At 40.9% G+C, this 16,788-nt stretch overlaps 1 protein-coding gene across 1 annotated transcript in view; it reads left to right on the forward strand.

Moving 5' to 3' along the window:
• Positions 1–9,809, forward strand: part of HSF4 (heat shock transcription factor 4) — a 30,911-nt gene extending 21,102 nt beyond the window's left edge. Inside the window, exons 9-13 of the mRNA XM_044986963.1 lie at positions 1,191–1,415; positions 4,224–4,329; positions 5,412–5,477; positions 7,639–7,726; positions 9,616–9,809. Of these exons, the coding sequence (XP_044842898.1) occupies positions 1,191–1,415; positions 4,224–4,329; positions 5,412–5,477; positions 7,639–7,726; positions 9,616–9,809 (679 nt within the window). The remainder of the gene's footprint in view (positions 1–1,190; positions 1,416–4,223; positions 4,330–5,411; positions 5,478–7,638; positions 7,727–9,615) is intronic.
• Positions 9,810–16,788: the final 6,979 nt, after the last annotated feature.

The following is a 16,788-nucleotide window of genomic DNA, read 5'->3' on the forward strand; positions in this document are numbered from 1 at the left end:
ACATCCTGGGCCTCAGACAGGGGTTAGATTGGAGGAAGCTACACAGTAGGGAGGAGAAGAGGGAAATATTTCTCGGGCAGGTTAATTTAAAGAAACAGGGCTATTGTTTGAAGCTTCCCAGGGGGTTGGAATGTTAGATTGAGTGCTGAGGATATGGGCAGAGTGCAGGTGAGGTGGTCCAAAGAGCATGATAAATAGATGTACCATGTGGATGCCACCTTCTCTGCATATGTAAAATACCTGATGGGACATATTCACCTCTGGCATAACTCTGTTGAAGTGAATGGAATTATACCAGCAGAAAATTTGGCCCAATATTCCTATTTTCAACTATAATAAGAATAATAATTATAATTAATAACAATCTTAATGCAGGACACTCCCTGGAGATTAATGACCCACTGATGTTAATGACCCTCTCGTGCACCTTGAACCAAGAATTCCTTCTAGCTGGTCCTACATCTCCAGGAAATGTGCTGCACCTTGATCCCACTTGCTTGCAATAGCAGCAGCATTCCAGTTGGGAGGTTAACACAGTATCAATAACGCGGCAGACTCCAGGATTCCTTTAATCCATTTAGCGGTGTGGTCTCAGTGTCTGATATAGAACTGAAATGTAAAACACACAGTCTCACAGAAAGAGACACATAGACAGGGTGGCAGCACTGGTCAGGACCACCAGGGTGGATGCCCTGTAGTATTTCCCACATGTGTGAGAGGTTACATGAAATGTCAATGCCCTTCCCTTGATCTGACAGTTGAAATCTAAGACTTCCCAGTTGGTGTTTTCCTTCTGGCACAGCACGTGTTGTATGTGGTTGTGCCTTTGACAGTTCTTGCTGATTAAAAGAGGCCACCTCATTTTCTCCTGGCAGAGGAAATAAGAAGAGCCATGTGCATGCACAAGAAGGAAAAATCTCTGAGAAAAGCCGGTCCTTATTCCGAAGCCCACTGAAGTCAATGGGAGTCTTTCTACTGACTTCAGTAGGCCCAAAATTAAAATATTAAACTTGGGTGTAGACAGAATGCACGTGTGCAGCTGGCCGCAGTGGGGGATAAACACTGCATGGCAGTTGGGTCAAAAGCAGAAACAGCCCCTTTGCCACTACTGCCCTTCCCATTCATGCGAATAGCAAAGCCGTTGGTGCACGTATGTGTGAGTGTGGTGCTGAAACTTTTCTTTGGTTCAGGGAAAAATGCCACATGCTGATCAAGGAAGAACCAGTTAGCCCTGGAGTGAAAGCCACATCTGAGCCAGATGTCTCTCTGCCTGGCTGTACTGCCTGTGCTGAACCCCCTGTGTTACCAGTTGCAATGGTTCAGTCTGTTTTAGAAGGCAAAGGGAGCTGCGGGGCGCCACAGTCTGCGAGTTCACAGCAACCCGAAAGAAGAGGCAGAAGGGGACCTCTAGACAGGTGAGGGGAGGACAGCAGCTATGCACATTCAACCGCATTGCACATGAGGGTTGCCACCTGTCCAGGTTTTCCCAGGATTATCCTGGGAGAACTGTACAGCAGCTCAGTACACGCTGCCAGCTGTCCAGTTTGATGGGCTCAGGATTATCCCGGATGTCCTGTTTTTTTTGTACCTTGGAGGTGGCAACCCAATTACACAGAATGGCTTGTGGCTGGCTAACATCTTGTCTGCTAATAACATCTGTAGTGATGCAAGTTCCATGCTGCAAAGGGCTTAAGGGCCAGCGTACAGTGCTAAAACCAGTGGAACATGGCACTGGCTGCACATAGCATGCTGTGCCCATTGTATCCTCTTGTGTCATACTAGGGAATATATCTGATAAGAGATGACAAGAAACCTCCATCAGACACAGGTTTAGATCACGGGAAGAATGTTTCATTAGCAAAGAGCTGCCAGTTATGTCTTCCTCTTTTTTCCTCCCTTCTCCAGCTCTGTGAACGCATGTGGGTTCTTCCCCCTTCAGTTTGCACTCCTTTCATCTCCTCATCTATCACATTCCTGATGGCCGGGAACATCTCTCCATGCTCTGGCACACAAGTCAATGCTCACAAGCCAATAACTGATCCAACCCTAGGTCATTATTCAGGTTATTCCTTTAGAGACCATGCTCTCAGCCCACATGTTTTTGGGAAGATCACTTCATCCACTGACTCTTGCCTCAGAGTGTGTGTGTGGGTAGCCACAAGCCTTCAGGCAGACTGAATGTTTTAATTCCTGACCATCTTTGACTAAAGCTCAAGCCTGTCATGCAAAGGACCAAAGATTTATTCATTGGTCTTTTATCCTTTATTTGGAAGAGATAATTAAAATCTAGGCACTGTTACTCAAAAATAGTTTTTACATTATAAATAACTGGGTTTTGAAACACATTTTGAAACAATGAAGTGTCGAGCCAAATTGTTAATGGGGATGGAGAACAAAGAGCTGTGTGTTAATGAACCCACGAGGTCCAGGTATAGATGAATACAGTTCTGCTCCTGAACTCTGAAGGATCACTGAGAATCTTGGCGCCATTGCAGATAAATATACTAGGACCTGTAAGATACACAGAGACTGGTACCCTGCTGAGAAGGCATTTTAGTACAGCTCTTCCTGGCTCAGCCAGAGGGGACATCCTGCGTCGCTCCCTTGAAAGAGCTGCTGTATATGGTCCATAAGCATCTCTGGCTTGAATCTCAGCTGCAAGGATGATATGTCGGGAAACACACAGCATGTTCAACCAGCAGAAGGAGAACCGCCCTGCCTGTCACATCTGACCACCACATGGTAGACAGAGCAGTAAGAAATGAACAGAAAGGCGCAAGGGTTTTGAGTGAATCTGAGAAGACTTGGGCAGCCCCAGAGAAGGAAGTTCTTACCACATCTTGGGCTGGATGAAAACTCTCATGGGAAAGGGGAAGAGAGAAGGTTAAGTGAATCCCGGTTGTAACTTGCTGACTTCAGTGGAGCCACAGAGAGAGAAATTGGATCCACTGCTGCAAACAAGGGTCTACATAAAATCTGAGGGCACTCACCCTGTCCTTGTATGGAAATCTCATTTATGGCGCCTGCTGACAGGGCAGGAATGGCTGCAAACCTGGACCTTTCTGTATGGTCTCTTATGGAAAAGTCTGATAGAATTTAAGAGAAAATGGTGGGGGGAACACAATTTTATAGAATTTAATAGAAAATCAAATCCCTGCTATAGAATTCTATAGGATAATTACAAATGTCTATAAAAAGAACTAATTTTCTTTTACACGTTGTAGGTTTGTAGAGTGGTTTCTCTAGAATCCTGTTGATTTTAAACCCTATTGTATTCTACAGAATTTTTGCATAAGGGTTCATAATAATTCATCAGCTGTAATACTATTCTTACAAATCGTGTTTATTGGTGCCTGAGAGCTGACCGAGAATGGGGCTCTATTCTGGTAGGCCCTGTTCAAACACAGATGATCTCTGCCCTGAAGAGCTTACAGTCTAAACAGACAAGACAGGCACACACGGTAGGGGAAGTAGAAGACACCAGCAGAGTGAACAATGTGATGGTGGCCAATGTCATGTAAATGACATGATTTTTTTTGGAGGGAGAGGATAATTAGGAGGGGGATCAGCTAAAAGGAAAGAGAAGGGAGGATGGGGCAGGGAAAGAGAAGATAGGAGGGCAGGTATGGAGTGAAGCAGTCCCTGATTTTGGCTGCTTTTTACGATTCCCTCCCTAGCAGGGTGTCACTCTTCTGTTAGCTTGTAAAACTCTTTCTATAATGGGCTCTCTTCCCATTTAATCACAGGAGTTAAAGCTTCTTGGATCAGATTAACTGAGCCTGGTATAGAAAGGTGTGCAATGTTCCGACTTCAGATCGAGAGGGGATCCATCTGGGGGGATGGGGAGGGAGGGAGGGAGGTATAACCACCTGCTCCTCCCTCAGAATTTCCTCCAGGGAGGGTAGCTTTAATTCTGCCAGAGACTCCATAGGAGCCAGTCTTTGGTAGCCACAGAGAGGATGTGACCAGACACATGGGCCCCTTAGAAGGCATACAGCAGGCTCCACTGCTTAGTGTCACAATAGTCTTCTCCCCATTCTGGTGGGTCATGCTCCTGAGGTTAGTCCATAAAAGCTGGTATAACCTAGGGCTGAGTATGGCCCGTAGGGTGGCTAGGTAAAATTTGGGCATATGCTTTACCTTGGGAAGTTAATAAATTGTATTTTCTATATAAATGTGTCTATTTCATGTCGATGACACATTTTCCTTTTCTCTTTCCTCAGAACAGAAGTTTCTGACCCAATGGATGGCCCTGATTTGAGTTTAGAAGGCCTGCAGCTGCTGCTGAGGAGCCAGCAGTATAATCTGGAACCTGCCAGCGTTTTGGATGTGAGTGTTAAGAGCACACTTTTGAGTGTGACAATCACTTTGATTGCTCCTAAAAAAAAACCTGTGAACAATGTAGCATATTCTTGTGCACCATCTACTGGCATCTTATCTATTAACTATCTATGTATATACAGACATCTCCTCTGCAGAGTATTCTTGTAACAGTAAGTTTGAGCAGCTTCAGACTTTGTCAAGCATTTTCATTTCTTGTGAAGGCAAATATACTTAGGTCTTATACCCTAGGATCACACAACACAATCCATTTGGCTAAGACAAGGTCATAAGATCTAAAATAGTTTTAACACTCTCACTCTTACATAAAATAGTTTTAATACTATTCTCTAGTGGTCCAGTTAATATTTTTCATAGTATTCTGCATCCTATATGGTCCTGCCTCATCCAATTAGATTATGTCTGGACCTATTAAATCTTCACCTTTTCCTCCAGTTCTTAGAAGTGCTGCTGAGGCCACGTTGTACCTACCAAGGTCTTCACCTGTCTGGGACTCCTGGGACATTTTAAATTGCAAATTGGCAATAGGGTTTCATCCATACCTTGTATATTTTATGTTTTATTCCAGTGTTCAAATAGCTCCATATATAGGGAAAGAATATATTTGTCAGAAGAGAGTTGATCTCTTAGATGCTTCATATTTATCCTTATAATAAACATGTTTGGATAATTATGAATGGGAGATGAAAATAGGACATCTTTATTCTCTCACGGCCAAATCTTGAGAGGTGCTAGAACCTGTGACTTCCTTTGACTTTAATGGAAAGATTCAGTGATCATTGTTTATTCTTCTTATTGTTCCTTGGTAGGAGTTTTTCTGCTAATAATACAACTTCTTTCTTCTCTCTCTGGGTGAATCAGAACGTAGTATTAATGGCCTGATTTTCAAAAAAGCTTAGCATCCTAAATTGAGTGTCACATCGGGAGCAGCTGGATGCTGGCCTCTTCTGAAAATCTTGCCCTCAGCTACAAAGTCTTAAGACAGTTCTTCACAAAAGAATATGAATCATAAAGCCATTATAGAATCCTTTTACTTTCTACCAGGAAAATAAATGTCTCTTTTCCAATAGGTCTTTAATCCAAATCTTTCAGTGAGTGAGTGGAATCTGACTGACATGGAAGCCAATTTTTCACCGGTAAGGGATGCATATTTGTGTCTGTGTGAAAACAATACTATAGATATGAAACAGCATTTCTTATGAACAGAGCTGGTACATTAGTGGAGAATGAATAATTGTTTTATGGGGAGCAGGAGGAGAATTTTACAGTGGATAAGCATTCACCAGGGATGAAACTGAGAGCATCAATACTCTTCACATGTGACTCAAACTAGACTTGGGACCTCTATTTCCCACTCAAAAGAAACCTGAGCTTATTTGGAGGACTGGTTGGGATAATGAAAATGCAGTGTGCTGGAATCTGAGTTGCTTTTTATGTGGTCTTCAGTTGAAACCAGCTGCCCAAGTACCAGTCTTTGAGTTGACCCTTCATCCACTGTTAATTAACTTTTAGTTTGGAAAACTGATTTAATTACAACATATTCTAAAAGGAAAAAAAATAATATCTCAAATGCATAGAGTGCCATGTATGTGAAAGTGCTTTACAAAATATGTGTGTGAAATGCCACCCTCCCTGGGGTGTAATAATGCCATTGTTTAAAAGCACACAGCCATGTAACACAACCATTTAGGAAAGAAAATGAAGAGTATATATACAGTTGAAACTGTGGGGGAATGTGATTAGGCAGGGTGACACTGGAATTTGACACTGGGACTAATATCACTAAAGTAATATTACACACAGGTAGAAATGTAACAGTCAGAGGATGTTAGGTTTCACTACTGGGGTTTCTTCTCCTACTTGAGACCAGGGGCAGCATTTCAGAGCTACAATATCACCCTCCAGACAAGTTTTATCTGCAGAGTTGCAAGTCAGGTTGTTTTGTCTCCTCAGAGAGCCAGAGGGCAGGATTTCGCTCCTCTGTGTCAGTGCTGCTAAGGTGGCAATATTCCATTATCATAACATCAACGTTGTTGGCTGACTTTTGTTTTTTCTTTCATAATTGGCCATTTTCTGAGGTAAATTTTTTTCCCCTGGCTGTCAGGAGGGAAATAGAGCCTCTGAAGGCCCAGTTGATAATGCAAAGGCTCAACAGGAGTGGGAGCTTGCTTTCAAAATGGAGGACTCTGTATAAAAGCAAAGGCCAACATACTCCTAGGTTGCTTTCCCCATTCGGCCAAACGCAGAAGAAGGCTGTGTACTTAGTAATTCAATCCTTCCGCTCAACAGGATTTTCCAGTACCTCAGGCAGCCTTCTAGGGTGACGCCCTGAGCATACAAAAGAGCATATAGTCATATGACCAGCTTTATGCCAAAGTGACAGTGCAAGCAAGTACAAAATCTAGTCAAAGTACCTTCAAGCACATAAAAGGGGTCCGGGGATACATCAACCCCCCCGATCTACTGTTCTGTGGGCTGCTGAGCAGTGAAGTCAGTAGGAGTTGACAGGGCATTATTCACCTCACAGGATAGCTCCAAAAGAGAAGAAATTCAAAGTTAGGCCTCCAACAACAACTTTAAGTCTTCTCTTGGCACCTTCCAGCTTTGCAACTTAGAAAATGTGAGAGGACTCCTAGAAATGGTTGGTTTTTTTTTTTGGTTAGAAATTTGAAAAACCTCTGTTTGATGGCATGTTGTATTTGGCTTTCGATGAGGACCCTTAGTTAGATGGTATAGTGTGATTAAGAGAAATATTCCTGTTATCTTAGCTGCTGGCTCTATGAACCCAGCTAGTCATGCTTGGTTGCACAAGAATTTTAACCCCTCATTTTTCACCTTCCAAAGTTAGCCTGAAAAGAGTGGGATTGGGCAAAGTAATCCCACCTTCCCACCCCAATTGGCTGTAAGTAGCAATCACAGGTTGGCCCCATATTCCACATGGAATAGAGAGGCAGAGGAGAGAGAAAGCAACCACAGGTAATTTTTTTTATTTAAAGCTTCCTCAAGGACATCTCATATTTGGTGCTGGGTAGCTCTCCAGGTGCAGAAGCCAAGCCTGAGATAACCTAAGATTGACATAGACTGGAGCATGGCAATTTACTAACAATTCCTCTTGTGTTCATAATTTTGCTTACTAGAACAGAGGCCAGCTCAATGGACTAGGAGGACAGTGATGATAAATTCTATGTGTTATCATTTGCTATATGAATAAAGCACTGATCTTCACAAACAGCCTAGTTCTAACCATCTCCCTGTCTTTGTATAATTGTACATTGTAGTTTGTATTTTTGCATCAAGATGCAGCAACTCACAGTGGATCTGGAGAAGAATGTAAATGAGCTGTCTCCCAAAGTGTTAAATCCTCACTTTAACACCACCTGCTCAGGTACCAGCAATAGCTGTTCATGCAAACAAAGGAATGGGAATTCAGTAATGAAACTAATGGTTAAGCATTTTTAATGGCTAGATGAAATGTCCAGTACTGATCCTTTAGCAGACCACAGGCTTATTGTAGTAGTGCAACTTTTGTGTTTCAGTTTAGTGATTGTTACTCAATGATCTTTTTAAGAGTAACTGTTTAAGATAGTTTCTATATGGAGCAGGCTGTATTGGAGATGTGCCAAGATTTAAATATGACCAACCTCTATCTATTCCTGCTAGCATCTATGGTGAGACAAGATGGGTGAGCTAATGTCTTTTGTTGGACCAACTGAAGAAGAGTTCTGTGTAAGCTTGTCTCTCTCACCAACAGATTTGGTCCAAGAAAAGATATCACCCATCTTGTCTCTCTAGCATCCTGGAACCAACAAGGCGACAATAACACTGCAAACATCTGTGGTGTCTATCAGAATGTAGCCAGTCTCTTTTCGATTGTTCATTGGCATCTAATTGCTATGTGGTGACCTAGGTGAAATGTTGATAGTCTCAATCTCCCTTGTCCTCTTGATCTACTAGAGATATGTCCCTATTTTTAAAATAAATAACACTCATTTAAACCCTTGTTAGCAGTCTCAGCAGAGAGGCTGACATCTGAATGGGTATGGAAATTAAGTTCTGTTTTACCCCTGGAGCTGGTCTTTTCAAACTACGATTGAGTCACATTGGTTCAGCAGTGTCATGATTCTTGCATTACTGCTGTCTGTGCTGTACCATTGGTCTTGTCTGCCTGGGAAAGTATATTCATATAATTATACCAGTATAACCCCCTCATGTGGACACTCATATTCTGGAATTAGAGTGGCGTTTTTTTTTCAGTGTAGTTTAAATTCCTTCCCTAATATCATAAGTTAAACCAAAATAAAGGCGGTCTTCGAACAGAATCGGTGTCCACATAGAGCGGCTATACCAGTATAACTATATTGGTTTAAATTCACACCTTATGTTATATTGAAAAATCTTCCCCGTGTAAACAAGGCCTTACGCTCTGTCTAGAGTAGAAAGAGGTTTTTAAAATGTGTTTAAAACACCACTTAGGACCTAGAGTAGACAGGGTTTTAAAAATGTATTAGCTGGTCAGCCATGAGACCATGCTAGGTGCCCAGTGGTGCGTGAAATATGTTAATTGGAATACGTTAGCTAACGTGTTTTAAAACCATCTGTTTCCTTGCTCTAAACTGAGCCTTCCGGCTTTCTGGTAGTGTCCCCCACCATGTATCAAAGCTGTCGTGTATAGACCAATGACTTTAGTCTCAGCCAAGGAGCTTCCATGAGCAACAAATTCATTAAAAAGCAGATGTATTGAAGACAGAATTCCTTGGCACTGTAGGTGATGTTGCATGAAACATGCATGTCTGTACTGGTAAGGCCTGGTGATTCGAGTCTCTTCTTTGCAAGGTCCCTATTATACAAGTAGCAGTGTGAGGATAGTAGGGGTGAAATAAGGGAGAAATTGGAACTGGTGGGTGCCTCCAGCAGCAGAGGTGGAAAAAAGCTGAAAGCGCATGTATAAGTGAGGAAGAGCAGCTGCTCTTCCCCAGTCCTCAAAGGCCTCAGGCCATTTGCCTCTTTTTCCATTTCCTTATTCCCACACATCTCAGCTATTGAAGTATGATCCAAAGTCAGCTGAAGCCAATGGAAAGACTCCCACTGACTTTAATGGGCTTTTGGACTGTCCCAGTTCCAATCCTGAAAGTTTCCAAGTACTTCCGGCAAAGTCCTGAACTCCCTCAAGTCCTATTGGAGTTCAGCACGTCCTAGGATCCAGCGCTTAGTTAATAAAGACCAGTAGTTTGCCTGTCGGTCACCATGTTTTCCATTTTCTGTCTGCACTCCTAGGGAAAGATGTCATTCTTGAATGCACCCAGCAGTTTCCCATTGAGCGTGAAGCAGGCTTCGGGAGCAACATTGTAAACCTACCTGAAAGTTCAGCTCTTTATATTCCATCTGAAAATATGGCTTCCTATCTGTCCTCTGTGGGTCTCCAAGGAGATATTCCATTAAACCTGAACTCTCCAACTGAAAGTAACTAGTGATCTATTTAGCTTTACAAGACAATTGTGCATTTTACTCCCTTACAAAACATCTACAGTTTTGAATGTAAAGAAACAACAGTGACTTAGAAACACACGAAAGAGTGGTTGTTGCTTTTTTTTGAATTGATGGAAAACTCAGCCACCATAACTGTTTGCACTGCCCAATGTTTTCCAATGTTTACCCAGGACAAATTTTACAATGGGTAGTCTTCTTTCAAGAAACAAACTGCAATCATTGCTCACTCCCGTGGAGAGCAAGGGTTTGTTATTTCCTTTAATCACAAAAGCAGTACATTTTCTTAATTTTTTATACTCTGTAAGAAAAGAGTCTAAGATTTTAACAGTAGAGTAAATGATAAAACTATGTCATGGACATTGGAAAATAAATCTGCACTGGCTAATGTAATATAAAGACAGATGCATGGATTCCAATGGAGCAGCAAAGAACAGTGTGTATGTGCATGGGATGGGGTCTTGTGAATGCCTAGTTACAGGAAATCAGTTCTGCAACTGGTCCACCCCCTAAAAGTGTTTTCTTTTTTACCCATTTCTTTCTTTTGATATGATGATATATACTTGTATCTCTCCCTTATCCTCACAGTTTAAGCAGGATATCCTGAATTTGCACATTCCTCAGTTGACGTCAGTCTGTGCAGGAGATAGAACTTTTTCTGAAGGCCCATCCTAGACTGTGAAAGAAACTCCCATAGAAACTAAGGACCATCATAAACCATACCACCTTCCGTTCAAAGTGCAAGATACACTTCTTTGACCTGCCTTCTCCAACATCAACACTGAGCAGCATGGACATTTAAATTAAAAAAAAAAAACCTACCAAACCACAACACTCCACTGCATACAGAATTCTCCCCCCTGGAAAAGGATGAGAAAGAATGAACCAAATGTGACGAATGTTAGTCACATCACTTAATGCAATTCTGGAAGGCACTCAGATGCTACTGTGATGAGGGGTGTATAATAACCTATATAGAATAGTAGATAAAATAGGACAAAGGGCTGGATATAATTTTGGTTTTCAGTGGCGTTTCAATACCTTATCCAGTCTAATCTGCTGTGTGTTCGCATTGACCTGGAGGTTATTCTGAGTCCCCTGAATAAGATTTCGCTAGCCTGTTGCTTTATTCATATACACAAATGAGAGGACCCAGATTTCTTTAATGGGATCCTGATTGAGTGAGACTTTCAGTGCAAATACCTGCTTGCGGGAGAGGAGGGCTGAGAGGTACAGTGTACTCTGCCCACTAGCTTTTCTTCTATTCTTTGTGCAACCTAAACCAGCCTCCAAACCTTGAATCAACCTTCTCTTTCGTGTGGTTTCTGAAGACTATGTTTCTCAACAAAGCAGAGCTTTGTTTTTTATACTGTAGTTCTAGTGTTACACAAGGGATTTAGTACGGAGAATCAGAAATTTACTGTGTATCAGTTATTTCAGAATTTTCTAAATAAGTTGCGTTTCCCTAGAGAAATTACTAACCCAAATACCTAGCAATTCAGACTTAACTTAGGCCTTCAAGCTGAAACAGAAAGGAAAGGCATAAGCCATGCCAATGTCAAATGAAAGAAGAACCCTGCCTACTCTTACTGCCATGACGATCCATGGTATTGAACCATGTTTCTGAGCAATTTGAATGGTCAAGTGGCATCCATCCCAAAATATTTATTGAGATAAGGTATAACTGCAGTCAAATTAATGGGAAAAACACCTCAAAATTTAAATGGACTTCCTCTCAGAGCCATTTCCTCCATCTATTTATCAATAAATAAAGAGCTAAAAGAGTTGAGAAACATTGTGCTGGTTAACAAATTTTGGCCATCTGATTTAATACTGTGGGTGCTACCATTGTGAGTTTCACTGAGTGCCTCTATCCACTATCCCACAAGGTACAATCCTTTAAGAAATGATAATGTAGCAGCATTTCCATAAATTCCATCCAGTATTTCTATGCTTGTGACTAAGGGAAGCCCATGGCAGTCCCCACCGGTTTGGTATTTAGAAAATATACCCCAGTTGGACCTGGTATCCCTATATGATTCAAGTAAAGATGGTTCTTTGATTATCTGTGTATCATTTTCAGCAATGAACTGAGCTGAAATTTATTGAGTTGATTTTTATTCCATTTACTTATTTTCTTTTATTAGAAAACTTAAAATAAGCTGGAGGCTTGTTCCACCTGACAAACTTCTGGTTTCCTTATTCAAGGACTATTTAATTGCCTGGATCTTTACACACAACTTCCATTGAAATTGGTCTTTGTGTGGCAGTCTACAGCCCTTATTCAGTGAGGTAATTAAGCACATTTTTTATTTAAACCACCTGAGTAATCCCAATGAAGTTGATGGGACTATCACATGCTTAAAGTTAGGCATGTGCTTAAGCACCTTTCTGAACCAGAATCCATTTGTGGTAGGAAAATGAACCATATTAGGATAGCTACTTGCAAATAGGAATAGACTAAACACAATCCAAAAGAATGAGCAATTCCAAACAGCCCTTATATAAACAGTTAGATTCCAGCCTTCATACTGCCAAACATTATACTGCGACCACTGCCAGCTGCTACTCTGGGAAGAGTCCCTCTTTTTCTTTAGCCCTCTCTCTCTATTCTAGGCATTAGATTGGAAATTCACGGTAGAAAGGAACCCCTAGGGACATTTTTCTGAAATCTCCCCTGCAAGGAAGTGTGACTGTATTTCCTGGCTTTTTACACTTTGTTAACTTTACTTGAAGTTGATGCATTGAGACTGCATTTTTGCACTATGCTGTACATTTGTAAAGTTTTACAGAGAACACTAATTAAATACATTTCCTTTTTCTCATTTAGTCCTGCTTTGGCATCTCTCCATTCTCCTTTCCCTCTTAATTTATAAGTGGTTATGACTTCCTGTTTCAAGGGGCTTGCGTGTGGGATAGGACCAACTGCACTGAAGTCTAATTGTTATTTTTCAAACAGGCAGCTGGCTCCACAAATCTTTAAATAATAAATAAATGAGAAAAGAATATTAACACAAAGCTAGTAAATCTGGATGAATTTTTCAAACTAAGACCCTTTTCTTGCAAAGCCTTATACACATGTTTAACTTTATGCACTGTGAATAGCTCCATTAAAGTGAAAATCAGTGTCTAAATCTGTTTAGTTACTGAAATATGGCTGTTTTTTGTTCTTTAAACAGTTAAACACTTTTTCTGTGGAAACATTCCAGTTGCTTCAAAATTCTTCACTTTTCAAATTTTTTTTGACAAAAACTTTTAGGGAATCATGTTGCCTCTTTGTCATTTTTAGAGGAGGGGTTGTTTTTTGGTTCATTTATCATCAGTAGATTTTTGTTTTTTTGGGGGGTGTTTTGTTTTGTTTTTTGCACTGAAAATTTTGATTAGTCGGTTTAGTCAGATGGTGGGGTTTTTTTGTGCAGCAATAGTTTTCTAAAAATTCTAATTTCTAATTAAACAATTTTATGCAAAATTCAAAAAAATTGGACTGTTATAAAACATGATGAATTTTGCTGAAATTCACATGAATAACTTTTGTAGTTTTTAACCAGCTCTATGCCAGTAGGATTTTTTTAGACTAAATTTTTCTCATCTTCCCATTTTCTCTTCTATTTGATATTCACAGTCAACACCTTTTACTGTGGTGGTGTGGAGGGAAGATGGGAAATAATACTTATTAGTAAAGGGATATCCTACTTGAAAAAAGGCCTACTGCCTGTTTGGAACATTAAAATATTGTAATTGTGAGGTTTGACCAATAGATGGCACACTATTTTGGGCTGTTGCTTTGGTTAGTCATAAGTTTAAGGCCAGAAGGGACCACCAAATCATCCAATCTGACCTCTCATGTATCACAGGCCACCAACACCACCCAACACTCACATCCTAAATCCAACATCGAAAATTAGACCAACATCCTTCATCTTCCCTGGTGTTTACTCGCTCCCTCCTCTCCCCCAATTTCTTTATAGAAAGTAATCATATCCTCTCTCAGCCTTCTTTTTGCTAGACTAAACAAGCCAAGCTCTTCTAGTCTCCTGTCATAAGATACACACTCTATTCTCCTGATCATCCTAGTAACTCTTCTCTGCACCTGGTCCAGTTTGAATTCATGTTTCTTGAAAACAGGTGATCAGAACTGTACACCGTATTCCAGATGAGGTCTTGTAAAATGGGATTAATACTTCCTCTCTCTCTAGTGGAAATGCCTTGCCTGATGCATCCTAGGATTGCATTTGCCTTTTTTGCAGCCACATCACATTGGTGTCAAGTATCAGAGGGGTAGCCGTGTTAGTCTGGATCTGTAAAAGCAGCAAAGAGTCTTGTGGCACCTTATAGACTAACAGACATTTGGGAGCATGAGCTTTTGTGGGTGAATACATCCGACGAAGTGAGTATTCACCCACGAAAGCTCATGCTCCCAAACGTCTGTTAGTCTATAAGGTGCCACAAGACTCTTTGCTGCTATCACATTGGTGGTTCATGCCTCCTTATCATCCTGCGATCGACCAACATACCTAGTTCTTTCTCCTCCTCTGTCACTTACAACTGATGAGCCCCCAGCTTATAGCAGAAATTCTTATTATTAGACCCTAAAAACACTTACACTTTGTACTATTGAATTTCATTCCATTTCTTTTATTCTCATCTTCAAGATCATCCAGATCTTCCTGTACAATATTCAGATCCTCCTCTGTATTGACGATGCCTCCCAACTTTGTATCATCAGTAAATTTCATTAGCGCGCTCCTACTTTTTGTGCCAATGATATTAATAAACTGTTGAATAAGATTGGTCCCAGGACCAATTCTTTAGGAACTCCTCTAGTAATCTCCCTCCAGTCTGATATTCACCTTTCAGCAAAACCTGTTGCCGTCTCTCCTTTTGTAGTTCCTCATTCACCTTACAATTCTTGTACTAAGCCCTATCTTATCTAATTTAACTAATAATTTCCCATGTTGTACTGTGTCAAATGCTTTACTGAAATCCAAGTATATCAGATCTACCACATTTCCCTTATCTAAAGAAATCAGTTATTTTCTCAAAGAAGGAAATCAGGTTAGTCTGGCACAATCTATCTTTGATAAACCCTTGTTGCATTACATCCCCTTTTCCGTTTACGTCCATGAATTTAATTATTCTTTTCTTCATAATGTGTTCCAAAGTCTTGCATACTGCTGAAGTTAAACAGATCTGTAATTGCCGAGATCCCTTTTTTCCCCCTTTTCTTAAATATAGGTATGATGTTAACCATTCTTTGGTCATATGGTGGTACACCCAAATACATGGATATATTAAAAATCCTTGCTACTGGACTAGCAATCTCATGTGCCAGTTCTTTCAGTATTCTGAGATGGAAATTATCCATTCCCCCTGATTTGAGCATATTAAACTCTTTGAGTTTACTTCTACCTCACGTAATAATTTCCATTATTATACATTCATTTCCATCAGCCATCCTGCCTTCATGCCTTTGTTCCATATTATCATCCTTACTGAAAATCAAATCAAAGTATTAATTTTATTTTGGGGCCATACCTAGATTATATGCTGATCATATGCAGCTCTCCTTTCCAGCAGGCTCTCTTCACCCCAAAGTCATGCTACAATATAGATCTTTACTCTGACAATTATAATACATAGTGAGTCCTCGATATGTTTCTCAATGACTTTGTATTGGTTCTGTTACTTTGGCCAGAAGTCCCTCAGAGTTCAGTCAATTGCTGCTTATTTTGATGGGAGGTGCATAAACTGCAGAAAACTAAGGGAAGTGTGGGAGTGATCATAAATAATCAACAGCTTAAGGAACAAGAAATGAACTGAGCATGCTCAGTGTGCAGTGTCTATGGCTTAAAAATTCCAGTTGGCTAGTATTTCACATTTAGTTTCAGGGTTACATCTTTGCCAATTTCATATTCTGAAGGAATGCCTTATCCTTGTGCTACAGCGTGAGCGACAGTAACAAGTATTGCCCTGAATTAGCAAAACACTTATGCTCATATTTAATTTCAATCACATGCTTAAATCCATTCCTGTTTAGCAAGACAAAGTGGCTGAAGTAATATCTTTAATTAGACCAATTTCTGTTGGTGAGAGAGAGAGAAGCAAAGCAGTTAAGCACACACTTAAATCAATGGGTCTGAAATACACTTTAAACATGTGTTCAAGTCACATAGACTTCAGTCTTTAAGTTAAATAATTATTTCAATGCTTTACTGAATACAAATGGACTTAAAGGTTTTGGTTTATTTGAGGCCTATATTGTTTGGTTCCTCTGACCAAGAATGAATTTTATAGCGAAACAGAGTGGGAAACTATTTAATCCCAAATTTCTTTTGTGAAAATGCCACTGTGACTAGGTATACAAACCCCACCCCAGTAAGGAAGGGGTTCAGTAGCTGCTCTGGGCCCAAGCAGCCCAACCCTGCACACCTGCAAAGCATGCATGTCTTGGAGGAGCTCAAAAGAAGAACAGTCCAGCTCAGGAGGGTAGCAGACAGTGAAGATAAACTGACTTGCACTATGAGCTACTGAGAAGGAGCACCACAAGGGGCTTGTGCTGCCTGAGGCCAGGCTATAGTGATGTGACCTAGCCTACAAAAAATGGACCTGAGATGTAGAAGTGATCAGTGAGGTAGCAGTATAGGACCCCAAGGTGCAGGATTTAGCTACCTATCATTGGGCCCTGGATCGGAGCTTGATGGAGCGGATGGGCCCAGGCTCCCCTACCAGACCCGAAGATGGACAATGACATAAGTCTATCCCTCGGTGGGGAACCTAACTGGGAGAAGATCCTGAAAGTACAAGGGTTATGGACCACAAGACCCCAATCCAAGAAGGAATCCCTGAACTCTCACTGAATTCTGAAGCATTCCCTATTATCAGACTCTTTTTATGTACCCCGAAAAGGGTGAACTTGAAAATATGACCAGGCCGGAGGGCTGAGTCACTGAAAGGACAGACCAT

This window comes from Mauremys mutica, chromosome 14 (assembly GCF_020497125.1).
Source record: "Mauremys mutica isolate MM-2020 ecotype Southern chromosome 14, ASM2049712v1, whole genome shotgun sequence".
NCBI lineage: Eukaryota > Metazoa > Chordata > Testudines > Geoemydidae > Mauremys > Mauremys mutica.